Below are 24,856 nucleotides of genomic sequence, written 5' to 3' on the forward strand. Positions count from 1 at the left end.
TTTTGTATGCGTTTGGGTGGCGCCCTGGAAGGTTTAGATTCACAAATCAAATTGTTAAACTGAACGCAACCACTTAACATTATGTAGTCTATATCTGTCAGTGTATCTGTCAATGTAGTCTGTGATAATAATTGTATCGTCTGTCTGTATTAAGAATTATAGCGGTCCGCATCATTGCCTAACTCAGCTGTTTTATTTATTTCTTTTTACTAAATTCCTACTCTAAAATAGTTTGTAACACAAATAATAAATTTAAAAAAAATAAGAATTAACTAAAAATATTATTCATCAACTCGCATTAATATTAAAATTAAACAAACATTATTGATTAACGAATTGTTATTAGAAAAATTTATATTATTTAAAAATAAAGAATAATTAAATTATTATACATATTATTTGTCTTTCATTTCATACATTATTTAATATCCTAATCGCTTGAAATATCATGCAGTAGAACGTCTGTTGTCTGGCCAGTCATTTATGATTGTAATACCATGTGTACGCACACCCTAACAGTTTAATTAAGAACTCGCTCGCACAGTATGTAAATCATGACTGTTGCTATGCAAGTTTCATTTCACTAGTACCACGACCTTGAGTGTTCGCGAAGCTTTATTCAACATAGTACGCGATGAGAAGGCATTTCTCAATATTAACGCTAACAAACTATGTATGAATCAAAATGACCTGGCACTACCTTTAGGCCTCAAATTTCTATATGTTACAAGATCATAATTTGCCAATCTAATAGGCAAGTACGTCATCACTTTTTAGGTTTAAGGCAAGCCGGCAAGTTTACAAAATGGGTCCCAAAGAGTCACTAAAAATATGTTTAAGGAAATAAATATGCCTTGCCAATATATCTCTATTTTAAAACAAATATCGCAAATACTGTTGTTCGATTACCAGCCTGGTTTAACCCATATACGTAACCCACAAGTAGCTATAGACCAGTGTTTTGGGGCTCACGCCCTTAGGGGGACAATTTGATTGTTAAGGGCTATTCGAAAATTATTTAAAATATCAGTTATTCATTACGTTTTGAAAATTTACTGTTTCATTAACAATTTCCTTCTAGTTAGAGATGTGATTTAAGTTAAGTGTACAATTCAATTTTTAATAGTAATATTAGGAAAAAGGGTGTAAGAATTCTGGAAAGTCTAATGTGATATCGACTGGGGGGATAGACTGTTTTATCATGTCATTAGAGGCAAAACAATTCATTTCATAAGCTTATTAGTGAATAGCTTATAACGAGGCGATTGCGTTGCTAAGGTAAACGAAACAAAATTTCCCCTCGTCAATAAATGACTATTAAATATAGGAATATTTATTTCAATATATAAAACATTCATACACGTTATCGTACGTAATAAACCAGCTAATTCTCAATTCGCAATAATTTCAATGCTAGTCGCATGGCTTGCTGCAGCTGAAAGCCAAAAATTTGCGGGAGGATTTTTTTCTGTGCAAACAGAACACATTTATTTTATTATTAATTTATTATTAATTAACTATTAATTACTTAAGATTTCATGTGGAACATGGTGTAATGTTTGCAGCTCCTTACAAACATCGTGTAAAACAAAAAACTTGGCGATTAAAAAACGGCGGAGAGTTTATTGCAAGTTCTTCTCTTCCGTTCTAAATGTAAAATCAGAAGCATTTAATGTATATTTCTTTTTAGACGTTCATAAGTGTACACTGTACATTGTGTTACCTATATGAATAAATGAATTTGAATTAGACAGGGAGCGCTGGAAAAATACACTGGTATATTTGACCTTTTTTTTTGAATAAAACAGTCTCGAGCCACTCGTTTAAAATCATTGTCTGGACATATATGCCAGTTTAATTGTTTTAACACAAACGCAAAAACGCCACCTCACCGTGAGCAAAGTAGAGGTGCGTTGGCCGTAAATATTCAAGTTGGATGACTTATTTCTAGCACCGAGTTCGTTAGCGAACAATTTTTCATTGTTAGAACCTTCGGATTACGATTAATACACTTAAATCTTACATATACAGAAAATATTAGTTATTAATAAACTCAAAATCATAGCAATTTAATTCTTTAGTTTATATATTTTTATTGTAACATCTGTTACCTTAGTTATTTTTATTAATTCTTTATTTTTAGTTATTAATGCGTCTTTAAAGAGATTCCTACTACGAATACAATAATAATAAAAAGTTTATAAAAACTAAATCACTGTTACTACATTATTTTTAAACACCGTTGTGTCTATAAAGGCGAGAATTTTACTGAAAAAAGCCATTATGACTATATCACGTAAAGCTGTTATTGAAATAGAACCGTGGGTTAAAGCCAACTCAATACCAAAGGGCTCGCAAGTGCGTTGCCGGCCTTTTAAGAATTGGACGTACCTTGAAGGACCATAAGTTTTTTAAGAATGAACCTATATCGATCACTTTGACTTGCACCAAAGGAATTTTAAAGGCTGACGCAAAAATCTGCAAATGAGATATCTCGAGGAAGGTTGTTTATATACAAAAAAAAAGAAATCATGTTCAAGATAGGTATTATATAAAACGTCGAGCCTGCGCGGATAGCCTTGTGCAAAAACTAATAACTTATAATAGACATTCATTAATTCACCGTTATCTACATTGATAATACAATATTATTTGAATTAAACCAATACAGGTTGAACTACTACGCAAATATAATATTGAAATATCTCTCTCTTCAATCGGCAGCTCATATCTGAGCGTCGTGGTCAGCAGGGAAGCATCTAGAGCGGACAATCTGCTTCCACCGGTTTCTGGTCAGCGCCTCTCTTATGACAGTGTATAGTTTTGTGGACGATGAGTCTTTCACTCGGTTCATCTGGTTGGTGAACGGCCACGTGATGCCTTCTGTGTTACAAACCACGATCAGTTTCTCCAAGTTCTCATCGCCTCTGCGCATTGTATGGCCGAAATAAGATACAATTCGCTGTAGGCATATGGTAGAACAGGCGAGTCGATAAACGGAGTTGGGTAGGAGCTGAAATCTCTTCTTTGTCAGAGGAATAAATATTTATATGAGCTGCCTTTCGTTGAGAACCCGTTGTTTAGTTTTCCATTTTCCCCAGATTCTTCACTTCTCAACCCAATACCTTCGTTTTTTTTTATGTAATAGGAGGCAAACGGGCAGGAGGCTCACCTGATGTTAAGTGATACCGCCGCCCATGGACACTCACAATGCCAGAAGGCTCGCAAGTGCGTTGCCGGCCTTTAATAATACATTCACCAAACCACATCTGCTAGCAATTGTAAATTTAAAAATATCGCTAAGTTTATTCAAATTAAAACCGTTCTAACAATTATAACTACATGCGCCTACGCGGAAACTGGGTCGCGCTGTCAAAACGCGTAATAAAGTAGCTAAAATATGTCCAAAATTTACGATCTAATATTAACGAACGCACTATGCATACAAATCGACTTATTAAACTAACAAGAGGTCCATACTAATGCTTCGAGTTTCCTACCTATAACCGTCTCTTAACTGTAAATAGTATTTTTAGTTACAAATCTAAAAAAATAATGTGTTTACTAAACAAGATGACCGATGTCAAATGTCAACCTTCTTGTTTTTTTAATGTTGTCAATTTTGACAAACTTATATCAAAATCCAATGACAAACGGGAGTCAAACTAAGTCTCTTCTTTGAGGGTTAGAATCTCTGGAAAGAGAACCGGCGTGGCAGTTATGGTAACTAATATAAATCATTTCTTTTAATCACAAATATATACATTTTCATATTCAGTATCAAAAATGTCGAACTATAGTGACGTCAGTGTTGTCAACATAACTTTAAGGATAGCAGCAACCTCAAATACCATGAGGGTTCTCATTCACACTGGTTCATTGAGAGGCCCACGATAAAATTTTATTAGTAAATAAATAATAGTTTAAAAAAACTAAAAAACACGCTTTCAGCCTAAAGTAGGAATTATTTTTCACTTTTTAGTTTGATGTGCTTTAAAAGCGTGTTTTTTAACTATTTTTTTTTTTTAGTTAATTTTTTTTCTTCGGATTATTGCATTGTCATCGATCTTTGACAGGTGCGCAAAATTTGAATAAAATCTGTCCGTTTAAAGTGGGTCAAAATCGAGTCCGAAGGAGTCGGTTACATACATACATACAGATAAAGCTAATATAAAGCGTGTAAAAAGAGCTTTGGGGTTTAATAACTGGTTTCGCATGTTTAATCAGTAAGTAAAGTTTGATTGGGTTCGTGTACCCGAGGTGGTGGGTAAATCACTTGGTTCTGAGGATCAATACTCGTGAACGGGTGCTACTTGTGGTGACTGGTCGTACTTGAATTCGTGTATACGGTGATGTTAGTTATTTCGACTGTATTTGCTTGTTGTTCCCACGAGAATGTAAGTGCGTGCTCCTATTTCACCATGCCTTCCCCTGATAGAAGACAAATCTTTGTTTTTAATTTATTTTAAAATACTTAAGATGCCATGTGGAACATGGTGCAATGGTTGCAGCTCCTTACAAACGTTGTGTAAAACAAAAAACTTGTCGATTAAAATAGTTGCGGAGAGTTTATTGCCAGTGCCTCTTCCGTTCTACGCCCTTGATTTGAGAACTGGCAGTAAATGTAAAATTAGAAGCATTTCATATATATTTATTTTTCGATGTTCATAAGTGTACATTTTGTTACCTATATGAATAATTTTTTTTAAGGGTGTCGTGTTGCAAGGTTTCCGTGGCTACCAGACCTGCTCCAAAACCAATGCTCGCCCTTATCTTAAAACTTGAAGTAAAATGAATAAATCGTATGACACTGACAAGACCTGAGGTCACTGGTCCAAGCCTGGTTACCATGGAGACCTCGCCACACCTTCGTAATAGACAAGGACGCGCATGACGCAAGGGCAAGTGGCGATTTGCCACACACGTCGAGTGTAAATTGACACTAAAGAAAAAATCATTACAGAAATAAATCACATACAATTTATTGTTGGTGACATAAAATTGAAGTACGTCCAATTTCTCTGCATGTGAAGTATTCGAGTTATGACTGACGAAAATGGACAAGTGCTGAATTTTGCTTCAATTTTTTGACATCACTTTCGACACATAATTGCTAATAGTATATTTATTTATTATAAACTAGCTGTTCACTGCCACGCTTCGCTGTGGCACATTGTGATTGAATAGTTGAGAAATGAGAAACAAAACAAAGAATACATTTCACATAAGTTTAATTTTTAAATACTTGTGGAAAAAAAATAGATAAAAACAATCCTTGATGCGTATTATATATCATGCTAAAATCAGCTTGATCGGTGCAGAACTTTTGAGTTTTTGAAGCTTACACAAACCAACACAACATTTTAATATATATATATATATATATATATAGTTAAACAATTTATTCTAGCTATTACAAGTATAGAACTTAAAAAAAAACCTTTAAAAATATAATGTAATAACTAAAATATATTATTAAAAAGGAGTCCCTTTCGGCAAGGTTTCGAATTTTATTAACCATGTAAGACGAAATAATTTATTATAATTAATGATTTATTATAAAAAAATAAATCAGTGGCGCTTTAACCTCTTTAGGTCTTGGCCTCAGATTTCTGAACCTGATTCATGATCATTATTAAATCTAAAAGGCAAGTAGGTGATCAACCTCCAGTGTCTGACACACGCCGTCGACTTTTTGGGTCTGACATGTCGATTTCCTCACGATGTTTTCCTTCACCGTTCGAGCAATTGTTAAATGCGCACATAGAAAGAAAGTCCATTGGTGCACAGTCGGGGATCGAACCTACGACCTCAGGTATGAGAGTCGCTGAAGCCACTAGGCCAATACTGCTCACTTTGATTACACACATACATACATACATACTGGCCACAATGATTTATTATAACCTAGTATATAAATCAAATACCTAAAGTACTTACGAGTGTAAGCTTGACCTTATTAAAAGCTCAATGACGCAGATTGTGCAACTTAGTTGAGTAACAACAAGTGGAGATTCAAATGTATTTTGAACAATCAATATAGAAGAAAGTGCCCAGTTAAAGATACTTATCATTAACAAAAACTAAAAAATTACAGAACTACTGTCATACATTTCATCAAAATCGGCCTAACCATTTAATACAGTCTCAGTTACAGAGTGATAAATGCTTTAAAATTGTACGTAACAGCGCAAGTTTTAATTTTTTAGAAAGCAAAAGAATCAAACGTGCATCAGCATTTTTCACGCGAGTCGTATTTCGAGCTATATTCCTAAGAGAAAGTTGTTCTACTAGTCAAACTGACCTCTTCCCCTTAAGGCTCTATCGCTCCACTAGATATTTGTATAGTGCTACAAAAGTATATGACCGGTGTCTTCGAACGAATTCAAGGAAACATTAGTTTAAAATGAAAATAAAATAGAACTTAGGAATTGAGTAAAAAGCGAGGTATCATTTGAAAATCGAATAGAAACCTAATAATACAAAAATCGTCTAGATAAATTCAAAAATCGAACACAAGTAGATTTAACAGTAGTACAAAAAGCTTTAACTGATTTTTAATAATCGGAATATTACTCACGAGATGTATTTAAAACTTTAGCCCTAATAAAAGTTAAACATGAAATTAACTTTTAATTTACGATACAGTATAATACGTTTTTAATTGATATTTAATTGGTTTATTACTCTCGTAGTACAGATTACTTGAGGCAATTAACGCTCGTGTTCTAAAAAGTACCATTTGTAATTACAACGATTGGTAGTTAGTTATATAGAAAGCGCTTATGACATATATTTTCTATATATTAACGACATATTGTGAAAATAATAAGGAACATTTATGTTTGCTAGCTTAATATGAAGGCAAAATTGTATTTGAAATTGAATTAAAATTGCGTTTGCTATGTCTAAAATATCATAATAGCTTAGTGGGATAATCGTTTGATATGATACGGTAAAACCATTTTTCTATAAAACATTATTCATCTCGACATGTATCAGACGCGGTTTTTAAGTCTTTAAAATATTATCTATACTAATATAATACACCTGAAGAGTGTTTGTCTAACCTCTTATTTCATCTACTTGTTTGATGGCTTAAAGTATATAATAGCCAAGTTTCGAGAATCATTACCCTACAAATAATTATAACAGGTAAAAATACTGCAGGACACCGATAGCAGAAATGATTTAATGAATCGCGGCCCTTCTAATGTATTGACCTTAGCAACTAGACAATGATGTCGAGTTATGGGCAGAGACAAGTACCTGCCATAAACGCATGGTCACCATATCAATAAATATATATATATATATATGTATAAAAATGTTATGTTAGTTTGTGTACGCTTCAAAAACTCGACAAGTTCTGCACCGATCGATCTGAAATTTTAGCAAGATATATAATCCGCATCAAGGATTGTTTTTATCTATTTTTTTCCCCAAGTATTGCGAAATTAAACTTATATGAAATGTTTTCTTCGTTTTGTTTCTCATTTCTCAACCATTCAATCACAATGTGCCACAGCAATGCGTGGCAGGGAACAGCTAGTAGATATATATATATATATATATATATACAGACATAACTAGTATCGTAAAAGGTTAGCCGATTAAAAATTCATTCGGATTATCGGAGTCGGCCAAGCGTGAGTTGTAATCCTATAACTAAATTATACCAGTTAAGCATTAAGTTAGAAAAAGTTGAAACGAAGGTTAAATTTGTTAAACTACTGTGGAAAATTGTTTATGGAAATGCGTCGAGTTACGAGTTTCATTTTTCGAAAAAATCAATCCTTTTTAGGTTTGGGCCTCAGATTTCTGTATCTGTTTCATGATCATTTGTTAATTTAATAGACAAGTAGGTGATTAGCCTACTGTGCCTGACGCACTTCGTCGAGTTTTTGGATCTAAGGCAAGCCGGTTTCCTCACGATGTTTTCCTTCACCGTTCGAGTTTTAAATGCGCACATAGAAAGAAAGCCGGGGATCGAACCTACGACCTCAGAGATGAGAGTCGCACGCTCAAGCACTAGCACTAGGCCAACACTGCTCTTTTAAGAATTGGTACGCTATTATCTTGAACTCAACATTTTATAGAACTCTCTAAATAAATCTTAATAAAAAAGAGAACCCGTTATATTAAATGTAAATTTTGTACACAAATGTAACTTAGCCTTAATATCGTACGTTTCCATTAAAACTGCCTAGAATCATACGATATAATTTCAAATCTATTTCTCATTACAATGCACATTAAAACACTGACGATGCGACCTATTTATTATACGCTTTCAGACAGCATGGCAACGCTGAGTGTACAGTTTCAAATGTCTCTATCGACTCATATGCTGCGTATAAACAAAAATGGTATTTCCTTATTAAATAATTATCATTATCAATATGATAACTTATAAATCCCATTTGAGCAAAGGGTGACTGACCGCCGCGTGTGCTGATAATTTGTCACTGCATTTGTTCGCGAAACACACTTCCTATTATTTTAAATTAATACTCATTTATTACTCTTGCAATTAATATTTTTATGTGTTATTCAAATAAGGTTTTTCTTACCATGCGTGATATTTATGATCTACATACATCTGACATGGCTAGTTAATTTATTGTCGTTCTGCTTATTAGCATTTTAAAATATTTTTCATTAATTTGAAAAGGTCTGTCAATTTGTATTACAGTATTGGAACAACAGTTACAAGCACCATAGATACTACTCGGTAGCACTGAACAACTTGCTACTGTCACTCAACTCAATATTATGATCAATATCTTTTTGCTGGATGTCTATACAATGTAAAATATTCAACATTATTTAGCACTAACTTCATAGAAAAAGTATTCAAATCATATATTTAAAAGAAGACATCAGAAAACTTCAACCGAGTACCATAAAATCATACATGAATATAACATAGCAACTAGATAAGATACTAAAAAGATTTTTAGATCCCCATATAACACATGTAATGTTAAGTGGCTAGATAAGCTATAAATCAATATTATAGAACTGTTGCTTTAAAAAATAGTATTAAAGAAGTCTATGTAGAATTGATCTGAAAGAAGTAGAAAATTATGGGGAGTAAGTCCTTGAATTGATTCACTTAAGAACAGTATATAGCCAAAACATTTAAACTGTTATCATATTACACATATACAAGTGTTACAATTGTTGTACTGTATTGTACTTTTTAGGTTCTAAAACAATCAGAAGTTTTTAATCATTAGGATCACAAAATAAAATAAGAGGTGTCTCCGGCATTGGGTAGTAAATGTAATAGAGTCAATATCATATATCATACAGTTATGAGGTGATAGAAAATGTTTTTAAATCTAAAAATAATTGTATTATTTTTATAAATAAATAGGTATGTTTTAATTAAGCTTTGAGAAATTTCTGAGTGTTAAATAATCAATATATTTTATATAATATTGAATGAAGCATTTACTATGTATCAGCTAAAGCAAACATAGGTTTGAGTAAAATATATATTGATGTTAATTGAACAGTTGATAAAATATAAAACCACTTGATTTATTATAGTTTCAAAGTACATAGTTAAGAAGTTTGAATTTATTTAAAATAGTAAAATAATATTAATAATAACCAGTTTCCAGTCCTAATTAAGCTTTTCTTATTGCATTAAGTATTTAATTATAATTCAATAAGAATAATGACAAAATGTAACTTTACTACTTTTTTAAAACTAACAATTAGAATGTTTAATGAATAACCACTTAATAATAAATGTTTGGACTAACAAGTTATCTTAGAAGTGCTAACTAAATAAAACTTGACATTGAGTTTAAGAACACCCTGGAATTATATAAATACTCAATAGAAGTTATCTTTAGATCCACATGATTATCAGTTGCTTTGTTAGTGCTGTATATACTTCCCATGTATATAAATATAGGTTATGTGTCTTGTTGCTATGCAAGGTATCTTTCACCTACATACCTATACACTAGATATAGTAACATTTATACAAACTAGTTGTAGTTTTCAAATGTTCAACATACTTGTTTTGACATAATGCAATGGTCTCCATCAATTCTTTTAAATGACTTGACAAGTTTCTTAGTGATATGTTTACTTGTATATAACATATATTTCATAACATATCAATGTATAACCTCAACTAGACAAAATTGCTACTACCTATATTGACTTATAGGTTATACTTTGTCCTTGAGTAAAAAACTATCCTAGCAGGTTCAACTACTTGTGTCTCTATGAAATCCAGTTAGGAGATAAAAAGTGGACTCACCTCTGGTTGGCAACACACACTAACATAAAATTAACACTCAGAAAAGGATACAAGCTAAGTCCAAATTGAAGCCATCTTTCATATATCGTTTTCGGCGCTTGCTGACCATGTTTTTCAGAGGGTTCGTCATCTTGATATTCGAAATGGAGTTGGCCATGGCTCGTAACAAGGCGCGCCGGGGGCGACGCTCAGCCGCCGCGCCCTTAGCAGGCTGGACCGCGCCCGGCACCCAACGCTTCTCGGGTGCCTTTCGCTCACGGCGCCGGCAGCTCAGGCATGCACCCATAAAACGTCCGCAGCTCGCATGGGGCCGGCGGAGCGCGAGCGAACACTGCGCCCGTCCGATCAGCTCGCGCCCGCCATGCCTCCCGCCGCCGTTCTCCACTCTTCACTGCCACTCCGAGCACAGGACACTCCACACCACACCGAGGACAAAACGCACCACTCACTCATATAGCATAAGTATTGGCTACTCCACGCCCGCGGCCCGCCACTCGTCGCACCCACTATTGACGCGAATTATACCTCGACTCGAATTATCTCGCACGAATGGCGTCCATTCTGCGATCGCGCTAGATCCTAGACCTCGAGTCCTCGACCGACGAGAAATAGTTGCACAAGAAAGAAAGATGGTTATGAATTGATGGCTGAAAGTCTGAACGCCCTCTCATTCGCTCTCTAAACGTTTACGCTCGTACGACAGAGATAAAACACAACCTTAATTTCTAGCAGTGGCTAGCTAGCTCTCTTTGTTCATTTTGGTTTCCAATTTCTTCCAAGAGATGTCACGCCAATCGTAAGTATTTGTAGCTACTCAATTAATATTTATGCTTATTTATTTAAGCAAATCATATTTGAAACTTATTGTTCAATTTCTTATTCAACAACAACATTAAAATTATAGATTAATAAAACTGCGGTATTGTAAATGTATGACATTAAATGTCAAATAATATATAATACTTTACTTATATATTAACAGATGGCGTAGTCCAAAATTTATACAGATGCGTTCAATGCAAGCATTATTTCTAAAACATAAAAGTTGGATTCAAGACATTGAAACTTATTGTTTTTATATATTGTTTATTTAATGTAGTAGAGATATGCAATATTTCATCCTGAATGAGATAACTTACGCCATCTTTAGGCATATTGAACAAGCTACCGTAAAGATAATTCTAATTCAAAACCAAATGACTGGTGTCTCCTGGATACAAAAATATTAATTATTTTCACTGTACTGCTTAAGTTTACAATATCATTGTAACAGGCTGACAGACATACTTGACACGCCATACAGATTCAACTAGCGCAATACATGATGTGTTACACACTACAAGATAGTGCACGTTTTTAACATTATGGCTTCCTTTTACTTGCTTATGGGAAACACATCCGCTGCATGCAAAATATTATCTTGACTAAATACAATAAGATTTAATTTTGATAAATCTAGATTTAGTCCTTCGAACAGTTAAACCATCCTAGTTTTTTCCTAAATACTATCACTATTCTCATCACACAGTCAAATAAAAGAATCAGCTATTGTATGGAATTTACATCCAATACAAATCCAATTCTAATATTTTATTCCTTGGCAACAGCCTATGACATGCTATATTATTTCTCTTTTCAAACATACTACATCGATTAGGTATACCTACTCTAAAATAAACATACATATCTAGTTTATTTGCACTATGATAACCGCACCCACTCAGCAAATATGCTATTCTTATCACTGTATAATGTGTATTTTAAATCTATTATCACATGATAAAGAATCTAATCAAATCCAAGTAGACAGCTTGTTGCCACGCAAGTTAGACTATAAATTTAGAGCTGGATTTAAACGTGTCTACAACCAGATAAAGAAAAAAACTGCCTTCACCGGGGACCTTTACTTCGTTCTTCGCTCCAGTAGCTTCCGTCCTGCTCTTGAGGGGATTAACCACCCCGCGACGACCAGCCGAGCCCAGTCAGACAAGCCGAGGTCCCACTCTCGCAGAAGACGCCCTTGCGCTAGTCGCGGGAAAAAGCCCATTCCGGCCGAGCTACGCTCGCCAAAACAGCCTAGGCTTAGCTATAAAGGCCACTATGGCCAAAAGCGAGAATCCATCCAAAAACACGTGTCTATACTCGCATATGTAGTTACAAAGTAAATATTTGTAAAACATTTTAAACTAAGGATTTTACCGCTTTTTTATTGAGGCTTATAATGTTTCACCGACGACATATTTAATTGGTATTTGTTTTGGGCAAGATGTAATTTATATTAAGGTACTTGATTATCCACTGCTTCCAATGGTGGTGGTGGCTCATACACCACGCTGGACAGGAGCAGGATTGGGTCATCATCATTCATAAAGGAAGGCTTCAAAAGAGGGTAAAGAAATCACCAATATTACGATTTCAGCAGATTAATATCTGTTCTGGTTAAAAATTAATACATGAAAAATAATGAAAGAAACAGATAGACCAAAGGATAATAACAGAACGAACGGTCACTCAACCCTAAGGCTAGTGTTTTACGAAGATACCAAGCTAACGATAATGCTAGACAGCAGATTAAAATGGACAGGTTTATAAATGATGTTTATAGCATATTTAAACTTGGTTTTAGATAAGCATTCTTAGCTGTATTACGACAAAAATATCTTTGACTAGAGTATGTTTTAATATAAGTATTTGAATGTACATTAATAACAGTGAATTGCCTCTTGAAGAGAAACACAAGAAACATATCAGTCTTCTTTTACGTTCGGGGACCAACGTCGGTTGAAATTGTTGGTGGTGGTTGGAGGTTGAAATGCTCTTCTAAATAGATCTCTATCTGTAAGAAGGTAAATACGAAGCAGATCTATTTTATGACAGTCTCCATGTATTAAGCCGTATGATTCTGCAGTCACTGTGGGACCGTAACCAATAATGATAACAATTGCAAAGTAGAAATATATTACATTTTTAAATTGCATATTTGTATTTCTTAATCTAAAGAAAAAACTTTTTAATCGGATTAAAGTTATGTATTATTATAAATTTACAATTATTTAACATAATTTTAAATTTAACCGACGTTTCGCGTGCTTTACAGCGTGCGGTGACTTCTTTCTTAATCTAGTATATTGTCTATTATTTTTCTTGTATAATCTTTTTCTTTTATCATTGTACTGTTTCTCTTTAAATGTTGTGCACACTTGTCACTGATGCACTTTAATGTACAGTCGACTCTCGATGATTTGAAACTCAAGGGACCAGAGATAAATTTCAAATTATCGAGAGATTCAAATTAACGAGTGTTAAATTATCGAGAGTCGACTGTATTATGTTTTTGTATGTCGTGTATAGATGTTTGTATGTGTTTCGTTAGAGTTTTTTAAATTAATAAATAATCCTATAATCTATGCAAATTTCTAATCTGTATCATAGAGATCACAAACTGACTTCCGTATGTCAAATCTCAATGCATTTTGACAGCCCTGATTTTCTGAATCCCTTTGTTAGAACATATTTAGAAGAACATAATATGTATTTGTATTTCCCAACCCAATTTTTTTAGGCTGGAAATAGAACCTAGGCGTCTGGTTAATAGTTCTTGTTTAAAACTTTAAAGGACATTTGGTAATACATACTTGCTTAAGTTCTAGAAAAAAATAGTCTCAAAGTTATATTTTCCATTAAACATTAAATATATGAAATAAAAATCCAGAAATTACAATCTCAATTTATTCTCATATGCCGTCAATATTTTCTCAACTTCAACGCTCCTCTCCCTCAGTGTCGCCATTTCATCGTCGCTTAAAATCCCACTCTTTTTCCCCGCATTTTTAATTAAAAAATGTTGTATAAACAATCGTAAGCTTTCCCTGAACATATGTAACTTCGGCGATTTCGCTATTCTGTGGAAGGTTTCCAATGAAGCTTGGAGATCCGCATTCATGATTATGGCTAAAAGTATTTGACGCATAAATTTGACACTTTGCTTGTTTAGGTCTGAAAACTCGATGATCTGAAAAAAAAAAGGATATATCTACATAACGCCTGACTTGTATAACATTTATGTGTATGTTAAGGCTTCCAAAAACGTCTCCTACATTTTGATTTAAACAAGGTATAGTTCAAACTAATCAACAGTCCAAGTGTCATCAAAATCGGTTCGATATATATTTTGTTGTTATATATATATATTACTAGCTGTACCGGCAAACGTTTGTTTTGCCATGTGTATTATTTTAGTTTTAAAAAAAACTATCTACAATCATAAAAAATAGGGGTTGATCGTAAAGGGATGAAAATTAGGAGTTGTATGTATTTTTGTATCATAAAAAAATAAAAACAAAAAAAAAATCTAAAAAATTAAACAAAAAATTGAGGTGGACATCCCTTATCACTTAGTGAACATTTGTGGGTGACTAGATAACAGGAAGATAAGTTATATTTTTTAAGAAAAACTAGTTATGATGTTAAACTAATTAAACAAAAAATGTGTTTCGCTCGTACACGTAACACGTAACTTTTGAGAAAAATATCAAATTCGGCGCTTTCGCCATTGTATAGTCTTTTTTAATGAGCACAATTCCACTTTAAATCTCAAAATACATTAACATTCAAAAATGTTAGTCATCAAAATATTTTTAATTTTCTTTACCTTAAGGACAGAAAGGGCCAACCCCTTCTCCATAATAAGATGAATTAAAAACTGCGCCAAATTGCCCATACTCTGCTTCGACAACGAATCCAATTCTTTTATTTTATCCCACACTGAGTATTGTATTGATAACTGAAATAAAATATGCAAAATAAACTTGGGAAAATTTGAAAAACCCCTTCAAGTTAAAATACTAAAATAATAATTTTATCCAGTTCAATATGCAATTAAAAAATAAATCTGTGACGCAACAACCTTTTTAGATCTGGGCCTCAGCTTTCTGTATCTGTTTTATGATAATTTGTTAATCTAATAGGCAAGTGGGTGATCAGCCTACTGTGCCTGACACACGCCGTCGACTTTTTGGGTTTAAGCCGGTGTCCTAACGATGTTTTCTTCCGTTCGAGCGAATATTAAATGCGCACATAATATAATGAAAGTTCATTGGTCCGGGGATTGAACCTATGAACTCAGGGGAGTCACACGCTTAATGCAATTACGTTGGACAATAATCACAAAGAGTAAAATCAAAAACTTTTCACGTACCTGATATTTCCGATCCGTATCGCACAATTTCTGTCCCAAAACCGCATAATATGGGTTATATTTTTTCTCTTGAAGACAACAAGCGAGCAGGACATGCACAATTTCCCTTTCCTGCTGTCCTTTCAATCCTAAATGTTGGAGTTTCTCAAATGCATCCATGTAATCCTGTAGATTTTTTAAATATTGATAAAAACTTCAGAGCCCAAACGTGAAAAATCTTTGTATATATATGTCACCGTAAAATTGTAAACACCGTTAGATTGTAATCTATCTCGCGAGATTGTAAACTGTCGAAAGATTGTGAACCACAACGAACTGCTTACAAATTATCGTATTATTATTCGGTAGTTATATGAAATTGTTGGGAAGTAAAATTAATCTGTAATTGACCAAAGAAGTTTGAATGATAACTAAGTTAGTGTAGTACAATCTACCGAATAATAATACGTTAAATTGTAAGCAGTACGCTGAGGTTCACAATCTTTCGACAGTTTATAATCTCGCGAGATAGATTACAATCTAACGGTGTTTACAATTTTACGTTAACATATACAAAACAAATACAGCTGTAAGAAAAACAATTAAGGTAACAGATGTTACAATGAAAATAAATAAATAAAAGTGAAAACTAAGAACAGAAAAGTGGAGCAAAGAAGTACTAAACTGGTGCCCAAGGTAAACGAAAAAGAGGAAGACAACTTAGAAGGTGGATATACCACATTAAAGAAACAGCAGGTACATGACAGAGAGTGGTACAGTGCAGAGAGGAATTGCGGGATTTGGAGGCTAAAAAAGGACACAAAGATACCACAAAAAAGAAGTTTAGTTGTAAAAGTATATGAATTAAAAGGCTATTATTATTAATATGTGAAAAAAAAACCTTTTTCTTTTCTTCTTTTTTTTTAAATTAAAATCTACAATACTTTGGCGCTACTATTTCGTGATAATTTCTCTAATGGGCAAGTAGATGATACGTCTTCAGTGCATACACGCCGTCAACTTTTTTATTCTAAGGCCACTTTCCTCACGATGTTTTTTTTGTGTTAAATGGGCCATGGAAATGTCTCACGACTTCTTTTTACAACACTAACGTCATTATAATTTGACACTTTATACTTAATATGAAAAAAAAAACTTGTAAAAAAATACAAATAAGAATTATAGTATCGCATAAGTGCTACACCAGTTTCCGCAAGTACTATACTTTAACTGAGTAACAAAAAAGTACACAGTTTTTTTCTATTTTTTTTTTGATTGGACAATTCACTCCAATTGACCTAGTCCCATTCTAAGCTGGTGAAGCTTGTGTTATGGGTACTTGGCTGTAATAAAATGTTATTTTTATACATGTTTAATCTGTGTTTTTTTAATATTCAGTTTCTAAATAAAGAAATTAGTTTTTATTGGTATTTCCATCTATTTATGTTTAAGCAATAAAATTGTGTAATAAATGTATGTTTTATTAAAAGTTTTCTCACCTGAGCCGACATAATAACGCAAAAAATGCTCCTCCTAACATCCGTATTCATTCTTTGCTCCCGGGCGAGTTTCAATAACTTCTGATCGAAGTTTGTCACTGTCTTTACTTCTTCTTTGGGACGATTTCCCTCCCACGCCGAACCCACTACCCACCACTTACCACGCTCATGAGCTGGAAATATTAGTTAATGTATTGAATAAATAAAAAAAACGACGGGTTGCACTCCGGGAGTGCCGGCAGAAGTGAAAACTTGAATATTAACGTTGTGCATTTTTGGTATTTTGGAATGGTTAGGGTATAATTTTGCACAAACTGCTTTAATTATCAGTATAAAAGTACTATCATTTATGTGGTAGAATACAATATTTAGACAATTTATATTACATTAAATACGCCGCGCCAGCTGTCTACTCTCCATCCGTCTTACGAATTTTCGATCAGGTCACGTGTCCTGACGCGAGTTTAGAAGTTTTTACCCATTCCAAAAAAGTGTACAACGCCACTAAAGAAGTTTTCACTTCAACAAGTGTAAAGTACTATTCTTTGCCGCGTGAGGCACTGATTTAACGCGACAGTTGTATACAGTAGTTTTGGTAAATTAAGAATTTTAAAATGCATATTTATTAACAAGTTCGGCAGTTAAAACTTAGCAGTAAAGTAAACTAAAATAAGCCTTAAAAAGTATAAAATGGATCATATAATAAATACTGAACAATGACATAGTTAAATGGGCAGTTACTAGTGGGCCATAAACCTAACCTAAAACTTCCGGAGTGATTGGAGGGTAGTCGCACCGTTTTCGAGTCTTCAAAAAATAATCAATTAAATATAGCTTATGGTTAAAATATACTATAAAAAATAATAAGTAGGCAATATCAGTGGATTATCTATCTCTGGAAAAGATAGTTACTTCATTCGTGAATTAATTTAATGTAATTAATATATTGTATCTTTTTAGTGGCACTCGGGGACTCCCGCGGTAAAGATATTGCATAGCATTATATATTTTTTGTCTTTGATACTAATTAATTTTTTTTTTTGATAATTATTCAATGTACCAGACTCAGACTAACACGACTGTATAGTCTGTCTCACTCTAACGCGTAACGGCTGCCCCGGCCGCGCTTACGCTACGTCACCTATCTTGTCAGAGAGATGTGAATACGCAGTATGCGTTCTGTCCCGCTCTAACGCGTTTTGCCCACTCCTATATTACGTCATCGTGTGTTAGGTTTATTTTCGTTACGGAATTTCTTGATTCGGTCGCCGCGATAAAATCTATGCAATAGTTTAAAATTACCTCTCAATAAATCCTCCAAGCGTATATTAAGAGGCGTGGCGTAATTTCCCTTCCGAACAATCGCTCTGCACATTTTCTTCAAATGCTCGACGTATGACGGATCGTAGTTCGGTATCTTCGTCAAATTATTATTTTTCACAGCTAGCAACACTTCCAAAAGAAACTTTATTCTTGACCTGAAATGGAAATACTTTTATTAATAATATGTATAAAAAAAAACTTTTAACGTATGTCTTATTCATTTAGTCAGCCCTTAGGGTAATTGAAGTAAATCTACTTACTCAACAATTATTAATTATATAAAAATTATTCATAACAATTTTTTTAGACATTTCTTCAATGACCTTGACCCAACAATTTCCAATCCAATTCTATTTTTTTTTTTTTGCTAAAAACCAAATTTTTATGTTTATTTATGAGAATGAGAATTTATTTATCTTATACATACATTGCTTTATGATAAACTTACTTTAATTAACTTAACTTTGACTTAATTTAATTTAATTAATAATAATAATAATAAACTTGACAATAAGCTTAAAGCTGTTACGACTATCGGGTTTTACGACCAAATATGAGTTCCTTCGATATCTTTGTAACAGATTTTGACAGTACTTCATTTAACAAATGTTGAAGACAATTTTAATTAACTTTTATACAAAATCATCCGCAAATTGTTTCTAATGTGTTATTAAGAAAACATTAAAAATGAATATTATTATCTTACATTAAGTGTAACATAAATTCTATTATTATTCGAATGTTATTTTTAAATTATGTCCAATGCAGTAGCATCTTCCGTGGGCAACTTCATTCTGTTAATTTTATGTCACGGTGCGCGCGCATCGTAAAATTTCACTCTCATCAGTTTTTCATAACGCGCCTAAAGAAGTATAACTTCAAAAATTAATTATTTTATTCTAATTTAACACAAAATTGCCCACATATCAACCCAAAAAATATCCAACTATATGTATGATTTCTTACCCAGTACTAGCCTTCTCATTCATCCGAGCAACCTTCCCTTGCGTGTCTTGTATGAAGTTCTTCAAAGCCAAAGGCTCCTCCTTTCTCAAAACCCCGCCCACACATCTAAGTGCAGTGAGAACACAATCTATGTTCTTCTCACTCAAATCTTCTACTAAACGTGCGAGAATATCGTAGAGAAGACTGGCGTGGTATATCTAAAAACAAGTGTGTGCGTACAAAGTACACATGTCAGAAGTGAAATTTCTTTGTAAATTAATTATTATTAAAGTAAAAGCCCCAATACATGATTATGTGCCAGTATATGATCACTCCATGTATTTGTCTATATTCACACTGTTTACACAACCAATAGCATGTTGCTTCATGCTACGTTCGCCCTTTCTCACTCTCTCTCAATCGCTCTCTCCCTTTGCTTCGAAAAAAACGTTTCGTGACGCTAATATTATTATTATCCGTAAAAATTTTACCCTCACGTGCCTAAAGAAGTTTCACTTCAAAAATCCCTTTGCAGATTACATATTGATTAAAATGAATTGAACCCGTTTCACATTAATCCGATTTCAATTCAAACCTGTAGATCGTGAGATCGATCTTAGGATAGGGTTCCTTTACTAAAACATACCATCGCGCACAGGGAAAAAATTTATAGCTGCCAAAGTTCAATAACCAATAGGGATTTCTGTATCTGTTTCATGTTTATTTGTCAATTATTTGTGACACACGCCGTCGACTTTTTGGGTCTAAGGCAAGCCGGTTTCCTTACGATGTTTTCCTTCACCGTTCGAGCGAATGTTAAAAGCGCACATAGAAATAGAGTCCAATGGTGAACAGGGGATCAAACCTACGACCTGAACGAACGTACGAACACTGCTTACTGTAGCTTTATATTGATTTAGTTAGAATCGATTCAATGCAAGTTTATTACAATGAAAAATATATCCCGCTATATAATTAGGGTTCTTAAAATCAAATACCTTAAAACTATAAAGATGCGCCAAACAGGAAACTAAATTATCCAATCTCTTGTCTTCAACAGGCTGCGGGTCCATCATCATAAAATCAAATTTCTTCGATAACTCCTCTAAGAAATGCGCACCTGGAAGTTGAAATTCAAGGTTATATCTATTGACTAGCCGTGTTCTAGTACATCTCATTCTCCGATGAGTTGGATTTAGAAGTCTCCCTTTATAATCGACCATTAGAATTCTGGCCTGGTGTAATAATAATATTATAGTGAGGTGGAAATAAAATGTAGAGATATTTTCTGTATTCGCCGAGACGTCGGACAAATTTGTTGTCTTTGGTCAACAGCTGCCAATACGCAATGACAGTTGACACGAAACATGATACGTCATTACGCTCGATTGGTTAATTACAATCGAACTCAATTAATGTGAAACGACAAAAAGTATTTTAATTTTTTTTTCTTCCTCTTTGTATTTCGGTTGTATTATTTTTCTTCTGTGATTCGTTTATTATAATATGTACATTCATGTTAACATCTGTTTAATCTTCTAATGTCTACTTCGCTTTCGAATGTAATCCATATCAGAATTTTTAAACGAAGTTTAAACGTTTTTGAGAATATTACCCTATTCATTATAAGTTTAAAAATAAAAACTGCTATTAGAAATCTGAAAGAAACAGAACATGATTTAAAAATGAATAATAAATTCCTTAACCCTTACCAATTTCCGATCCAACATTAGCATGCAACACTGACACCAAAGCGGCATGTTCTGCCACCATTCTATCCGGTGTGAGGGCAACACTGACAGTGACGTCTAACCAGAGCTGCGTAAGCGCAGTGTTAACTGAGTTCCGGCTGTTGCTGAGGTAAAGATTCTCTATGGACGTACTCGCCCAATGTAGGTTTGTACCAGCTAGTTTGTTTAACACACCTGAAATGTACAGGTTTCAAAATAATAAGTCGTCAACACACAAGTGAAGTTTAAGTTAAAAAAAAAAAACTTTAGAGGTGTCAAGGGACACCCGGATGGAACGAAATTCCTTTCGATTAATTTATATGTTAATTGGTATCATAACAGTATAATAGATTTTCTCGACACCAATCTTACGACGAAAAAAAAGCCAACGTCACGAGGTGTTCCCAGGCGGTCACCCATCCAAGTACTGACCTCGCCCGACGTTGCTTAACTTCGATGATAGGACGAGAACCGGTGTATTACAATAGCAAATGGCAAAAAAGTGTCGTGACAACTTTTCGTAAGAATTTTTTCCGTCTAGCCCCCTTTCACAACGCGCGATAAGGAACTTCGTTCCAAAATATTTTACAAGATTTAAAAGAGACCTCCATACAAACCTCTCTAATTTTTTTTATATAATATAAAGAAAAGAAATAATAAAAGTAAAAAAGTTTCAGGATTTTGCTACTAGAGACTACAACGCTAAATAGTACTGTTCAGTCACTCAAAATGGCCGCGTGACCTAATGTCATTCAAGCCCGGGAAGCCCCTATAGCTAGTAAGCAATCAATTCTATAAGAGTAATTAAAAAAATATCTGATATAATTTTTTAAATACAAGTTTAAAATATGAAACCCATCTAAAAATTATTTATTTAATTAATTGATTGACAAATTCAATTATTTGATTTTAATCTACAACTAGATAGATTCCGATTTCTGTCCATATAAATTATACTTTTAAATTAATTTTTAACTGGTAATAAGTTCTCACTGCTTTCTCAACCAGTTCTCACACACTTACTTTTAACTTGCCTCTTCAATTGCGCTAAGTCCTTCTCTGACCCTGAATCTTTGTTTCTAAGATGTGGTGGTATGTAAACTCCTTTTTCTTCCTAAATTAAATGTGAAAATTTGTGTTATTAAAATGATATTACTATGTACTTATATTTTATAAAGCATTGTAGGCATCGAGCGAGCAACAAAAATTAATTACAGGTGACGAATGTTTATAGCAACCTATCACTAATCCATTGCAACATTAACATTTAATTAAAACTAATTTAAAAAAATAAAACAGACAGCTGCAGACTCAAGTAGTGGGATCTCAGAATAAAACCCAATACATATGTTAAGGATTTGTCTAAGCAAATTCACTTTGTTATTTTTTTAATTAATTATTAGCAAGGAAGCTCTTTTAAAAAGATTAATTCTAGAATCACATTCAATGCTTTTAGTTACCTTTATTATGTTTCCCTCTTTATCTCTCTTCCGTCCATAAATATCTTCCCAAACATCTGGTTTCTCTTTACTCTTAGTATCAACCTCTTCAATATTATTATCCATTTCTGAATCATCACCAGACAAATGAGAAACTTCATCATCACTAAATACTTTACTAATACCTTCTTCAGATACAACTCTTTCTTTGCATTTCACTGAGTTTGATTTCTTTTCCGCTAATTCAGTATTTTCTCTATCTGTATCATTATCACTTTCTTCATCACTCAAACCAGTGTCCTCATCATCGTCATTACTTAAAACACCTTCAGGGTCATCAGATTCCATATCTTCATCATTTTCATCAGTTTCTAGGCTTTCTTCATCTGTGTTACTTTTCTCTTTGGTGTTTATGTCAGAATTTTCAAGTTCCTCATCACTTTCATCATCAATATCCATAACATCACTTTCTGAATGATCTGATTCTACTTTTAAATCTTTTTTCTTTGTATCTTTTTTTAAATCCTTTCCAGTAACCACAGCAAGATCTTCTTCAAAATCTGAATCATTCCCCACATCTGCTAAATGTTTTTCTGCAGCTACAATTTGCTCTGATGTTGTCCTGTCACATATTTCTAAAAGATCTTTAAATAAGTCAAGGAAATTTTAATATCATTAACAAAAAGTAAAAATATAGTGATTTTCTAGTAACTACAGGTATAAAAGCATTTTTGTGTGTTCTATTGATGATCACACAGACCGCCTCCAATACTAAAACATTTTCATATTTATTTAGAAAAATTCAATACCCAAAACCAAGTTTTAGAAGTTTTTTATGTATGATTTTAATTGTATCAATTGACTTAAACTGAGAACTTTGATCTATATGAATATTAAATTACATAGTACATGCATAGATAACACAAATTACAGAAAGAAAATAAAAGGATACAGTCCAGTCCATCATCAGCAAAATAATTATTTTTATTCTTAGATTTATTTAAACCAAGTTGTTTTTCTAACTTCTTAATAACTTTTTCCTCATCTTCGTTCGCCTTTAAAAACATATTTTTCCTTTGATTCTCCATTTGTGACTTAAGTTTTTCAGTTTCTTTAATTTCCTTTTTTCTTTCTTTGTCAAGGATATCATGGATCATTGGTTTTTGTACTTTTTTCTTAAACAAAATTCAATAATAAATTAATATAATAAACTATATATACTAATCAGTCAAGACACCTTTCAAGCATTTACATAGCAATGTTGGCTTGACCGGGAGTCCCGTAACCCTAAGTTCATATTTTAAAAACAGGCCTGGGAACCTAAATGCCCTATGCCATATTTTCTATGTGCACAGTTGAAGTTTGTTTGAAGGAACATATCATGATTTAGACCTAAAGGCGACAGTGTGTGTCACGCATACAAAGCTTATCCAAGCAAACTTATCCATATAAGCATACCTGCTTGTCTGTTAAGAAAGAAAATGAAATAACAAATACAGGAACCTGAGAAACAATGTGTGTAGCACCACTATTTTTATATTCATTTACGTAGTGAATGTGTAATTTGGAATTACTGGAATATCTTCTTGTTTTGAGTGTTTTGGAGAGGGTGACAGCATAACGTATCACGTGTAGGATTAAATAAAGTTTCTTTTACCTTAACTTTAACATCTGAAGCTGAGGAGTCAACAGGTCTTTTTACAAATTTGCCAGGTGAAAATGATGGCTCCGATTTTTTTTTCAGATAATGTTCCTTACGGTGCGCTTTTTTAAGTTGTCTTTTCTCTTTTCGAATAGTTTTACGTGAGTTAACTAAACTTGAACGAGGTTTTGGGTTAGATTTCTTCTTCATGGTCTTTAAGATTTATTGCATAAAAATAAAATTTAAATAAAGCACTAAAGAAATTTTAATTATAATAAATAGATTTTAATTAATTAAAAAGTTATTTACAGAGAAATGGTAACAAATACAACGAAGGTTATGTTCATATTTTATTAATTGTTTTGACACACACTCATGTGCTAAACGTGAGTGTGACATCGTCATAGTTATTAGTTGACACTTGACATAGAGTGTTTAACATTTAGGTCTGACGATTGACAAAAGCTGTTACCACCAAATAGTTACAGCCCACAGACTTTCTTGTTTGATTTATACCTAATTTATAAAATTCTCGTGTTACAATGTTCGTTCCCATACTCCTTTGAAACGGTTCCACCGATTTTTATGATTTTTTTATGCTTATTCAGTAAGTCTGAGAATCGGCTACTATCTATTTTTCATCCCCCTAAATGTTAAGGGTCCACTCCTAAATATTTTTTTTATTTTTTTTAACAGTTTGTTTTGTTTTTATTTTTTTATTATTATTCTGTATCACAGCATACAAAAAAGAACATATAATTTTCATCCCTCTACGATCAACCCCTATTTGTTATTATTGCAGATAATTATTTTTATT

General features: G+C 33.2%; 2 protein-coding genes across 4 annotated transcripts in view; both read right to left on the bottom strand.

Annotated features, from left to right (window-relative positions):
* LOC125060601 (phosphatidylinositol 3,4,5-trisphosphate 3-phosphatase and dual-specificity protein phosphatase PTEN) overlaps positions 1–11,006 on the bottom strand; it is a 57,798-nt gene extending 46,792 nt beyond the window's left edge. Inside the window, exon 1 of one of the 3 annotated variants that reach the window (XM_047665545.1) lies at positions 10,337–10,999. In XM_047665545.1, the coding sequence (XP_047521501.1) occupies positions 10,337–10,571 (235 nt within the window). In that variant the 5' untranslated portion in view covers positions 10,572–10,999. Of the gene's footprint in view, positions 1–10,336 lie in introns of all 3 variants that reach the window. The other 2 variants (XM_047665546.1, XM_047665544.1) reach the window with 2 other exon arrangements.
* A 2,993-nt stretch (positions 11,007–13,999) lies between these two features.
* LOC125060863 (nucleolar MIF4G domain-containing protein 1 homolog) lies at positions 14,000–24,420 on the bottom strand. The gene is made up of 12 exons (XM_047665972.1): positions 24,055–24,420; positions 23,350–23,572; positions 22,419–23,041; positions 21,982–22,072; positions 20,941–21,153; positions 20,227–20,348; positions 19,250–19,446; positions 18,263–18,438; positions 16,961–17,133; positions 15,483–15,647; positions 14,937–15,068; positions 14,000–14,297 (listed from the first exon to the last, which is right to left on the bottom strand). Exons 1-12 carry the CDS (start codon positions 24,247–24,249, stop codon positions 14,001–14,003), a joined length of 2,607 nt encoding a protein of 868 aa, XP_047521928.1. The 5' UTR covers positions 24,250–24,420; the 3' UTR covers position 14,000.
* Positions 24,421–24,856: the final 436 nt, after the last annotated feature.

The sequence above is a fragment of the Pieris napi genome, chromosome 22 (genome assembly GCF_905475465.1).
Source record: "Pieris napi chromosome 22, ilPieNapi1.2, whole genome shotgun sequence".
Lineage (NCBI taxonomy): Eukaryota > Metazoa > Arthropoda > Insecta > Lepidoptera > Pieridae > Pieris > Pieris napi.

Excerpts from the sequence above, each read along its gene's own strand:
- LOC125060863 (XM_047665972.1), bottom strand. The coding sequence starts at position 24,249 with ATGAAGAAGAAATCTAACCCAAAACCTCGTTCAAGTTTAGTTAACTCA. Across the intron at positions 23,573-24,054 it reads CTTCAGATGTTAAAGTTAAG|AAAAAAGTACAAAAACCAAT; the intron begins GTAAAAGAAACT and ends ATTTTGTTTAAG. Across the intron at positions 19,447-20,226 it reads CGCATCTTTATAGTTTTAAG|ATATACCACGCCAGTCTTCT; the intron begins GTATTTGATTTT and ends ACTTGTTTTTAG.